Source organism: Diaphorina citri, unplaced genomic scaffold (assembly GCF_000475195.1).
Source record: "Diaphorina citri unplaced genomic scaffold, Diaci psyllid genome assembly version 1.1 scaffold1314, whole genome shotgun sequence".
Lineage (NCBI taxonomy): Eukaryota > Metazoa > Arthropoda > Insecta > Hemiptera > Psyllidae > Diaphorina > Diaphorina citri.
The window spans coordinates 19,951-22,881 of NW_007378743.1; the positions used below are offsets into that span (position 1 = coordinate 19,951).

Sequence of the window (2,931 nt, forward strand, 5' to 3'; positions counted from 1 at the left end):
GATTTTATCCTGATGGGATAATGTTCGTTCTCGGAACGGCTGGCCCGCTTTGAAATTTTGAATCCTTCTTCAAGAGGGATTGGCACTTTATCCTAAGGTTCGTTCTCGGAACGGCTGGCTTTCTCCTATCCTGTGTTCCTTCTCTCTTCAATTTCGGGCCGATAATACCTCTGTTGTTACAGTTCCCTCTATCGACTCACCTTTAATGACTCCTTACAAAGCTGGGGCTATCAATGAGTCATTAATGACCTTAATGACATGGCTTGGCTGTAGTGGCCGAGTTATTATGTTTGAGAAATACTTAAATGATAAAGAAAGGACGTTATTGTTAAAGTCTCAGCTTAGGCAAAAGAGTCTGAGTGAGGTCTACAGTTCACAGAACCACTAGTTATATTTCTGTAAAGCTTCTTTTCCTTTTCTCAATTTCACTTTCCTTATTTTAAAAGAACTTCAAATAAGCTTCCTTGTTTTTTCGAGTAAACACCACCATCTCGAAAGAAACTTGTCTACAACTTAGTACAAGTAGGTATCCGGATTAGAATTAACTTGTAACTACAGTTCCCTCTATCAAACCTCTTTAAACAACCAATTTATTTTTTTTATATTTTTGTAAAGCTTCTTTTCCTTTTCTCAATTTCACTTTCCTTATTTTAAAAGAACTTCAAATACCTAAGTTCAAAACTTCCTCGTTTTTTCGAGTAAACACCACCATCTCGAAAGAAACTTGTCTACAACTTAGTACAAGTAGGTATCCGGATTAGAATTAACTTGTAACTGATGGCGCCCAAATAATAATAATAATAATACTTCAGGTCTAGAGGCCGATATAGGTAAATAGTTACCAAATAGCCTCGGGGGGCTTAAACCAATGACAACAGACCGCGCTAAACACAGGTAGCACTGGAAACAACACTAATTTGACGGGTTCTCTTTTTGTCTTATTTCGTTTTAGGTTGATTTATTTTTGTTGTTTTTGTCTTCTTTTTGAAATCTCCGTGTAAAATTAGGTTTTGTGAAAAGAGACCGCTCTAGACGGGTTTATATCATTAGTAAGTACCTTCCTATCAGCTTACTTACTGCCAAAGCCATCTGAAGCCTAGAAGACTTTTTTGCCTTGCCTCGCCAAACTGTTCTATCTTGAGCTTCTTCTCCCGCTGTACCCATCAGCTATAGGTAGATAAATCTGCCTCAAAACAGCTGTCCTGGAAAAGTGGTTTTAAGACACTCGCTTTGGGAAGCTTCAGAAAAATGCTAGCCAGCTTAGTTAGCTTAGTTGGTAGTGCGTCTGCCTTGTAAGCGCTAGGCCGCGGGTTCGATTCCCGCCCGGGGCAAGCTAGAAGATGTGATTGATAAGTTCGACGCAGTGTTTTTTCCGAAGAAGAATGATTTGTATGAACATTTCAAGTTCTTCCAAGCTAAACAAAAGCAAGGACAAAGTATAGATAACTATTTGAAAGACCTTAAGGTGTTGGTTTCGTCATGTAACTTTCAAGACAGAGATGTATTGCTCAGGGACAAATTCATATTTGGTTTATTAAATACAAGTTTGGTAGAAAAATTCCTCAGAGATCCAAATATTACATTAGACAAAGCTGTTATGAGTGCTAGACCGGCAGAGATCGCTCACAAAGAGTTGATTAATATTTCCCTGGGAAACAATAGCAACCAAATTGATACTGGTAGTGATCGACTTGATATTATTCACTGAAGTCCTACAGACCACTGACGATGTTGTGCGAGTTCTCGAAGGTACTAGAAAGAATCATTGGCACTAGAAAGGCCCTAGAACCCCGAAGTCGTAACAAAAAAGTTCCGGGAACAAGAAAGAAGAAGAGAAAGAATCATTAAAACCAAGATCCACGAACTCGCCAGCAGCCCAATATCACCAGCCAACCAATTTGGCTTCGTCAGTGGCTCCAGCTCTTACGGGGGCCATAATATAGAATTGCCCTCAAACTTGATCCAAAGAACTACTTTTATCAAGATCTTGCATGTAGTGTATTGAAAGTTGGGGGTTCTCATTTAAAATTTCTAAGTTGACCCCTAGGACCGCCCCTGCTATTATTAAAAACTTGATTATTAGAAAAAGTTTCCCCCTCGAAATAAAGAAAAGTACGTGTGTTAGCGTTTTACCAAATTCCAATCGGTATTTGAGATATTCAAGGTGGATGTAAATACCAAGCTGTGATATTGTTTTTTCAGATGACCAACTTCCAGTCAGTATTATTACCAAAGGTGATACTATGAATACAGAAGATAACAATGTTTGTCCTGATGATTTATCAACACCTAAATTAAGCACATATTCAACTTCCCCCCCTCTTCCCCCTCCTCCTCCCCCCTTACCGCCATCATCCAACTCTCCTCCTGCTACTAGTCTCCATGCAAACCTCATGCAAGCTATTCGCACTGCAGGAGGCACAAGGAAAGCCAAGCTCCGTTGTGTGGATGCTACTCCAGAGTCAGATAATAACATGATTGTGGCGCCTCCTAGCGGTGATCTCATGTCTGACTTGGCTGCCAAGCTCCAGCTGAGAAGAAAAGGCATATCAGGTTCCCATAATCAGATGAATGAGAATTCTACTAGTTCCGGCAATCTGATGGATAAATTACTCCACAATATACCTCCGCCACTAGCAGCAGGGTCAAGTGAGAGCGATCATGATGATACAGATACAGAGCCTGACTGGGATGATTAATATTTGAATCGCTGCGCTGATTGTAACAAGGGGATTAGTCCAAAAACGTAATTATTCAGGAGAGATAAAAAAACTGTTCTGTATAGAAACTAGTGGACTAAAAGAAATCCTATAAAAGTGGTGAGATAAAATCAAGGCCAAGTCTACATTCCTAGTTTTTCGTGTCTGCTGAAAATGCTGGATCTCAATTCCTTCAACCTTCTCTCAATTTCAACTTGGCTATGTTTTTCCT

General features: G+C 39.7%; 1 protein-coding gene across 1 annotated transcript; it reads left to right on the top strand.

Moving 5' to 3' along the window:
• Positions 1 to 1,948: 1,948 nt before the first annotated feature.
• On the top strand, positions 1,949 to 2,897 carry LOC113469952 (WASH complex subunit 1-like). Its single transcript, XM_026828031.1, has one exon. It carries the CDS (start codon positions 2,244 to 2,246, stop codon positions 2,697 to 2,699), a length of 456 nt encoding a protein of 151 aa, XP_026683832.1. The 5' UTR covers positions 1,949 to 2,243; the 3' UTR covers positions 2,700 to 2,897.
• Positions 2,898 to 2,931: the final 34 nt, after the last annotated feature.

What these genes read in the sequence shown, in the direction of transcription:
- LOC113469952 (XM_026828031.1), top strand. Translation starts at nt 2,244, where the DNA reads ATGAATACAGAAGATAACAATGTTTGTCCTGATGATTTATCAACACCT.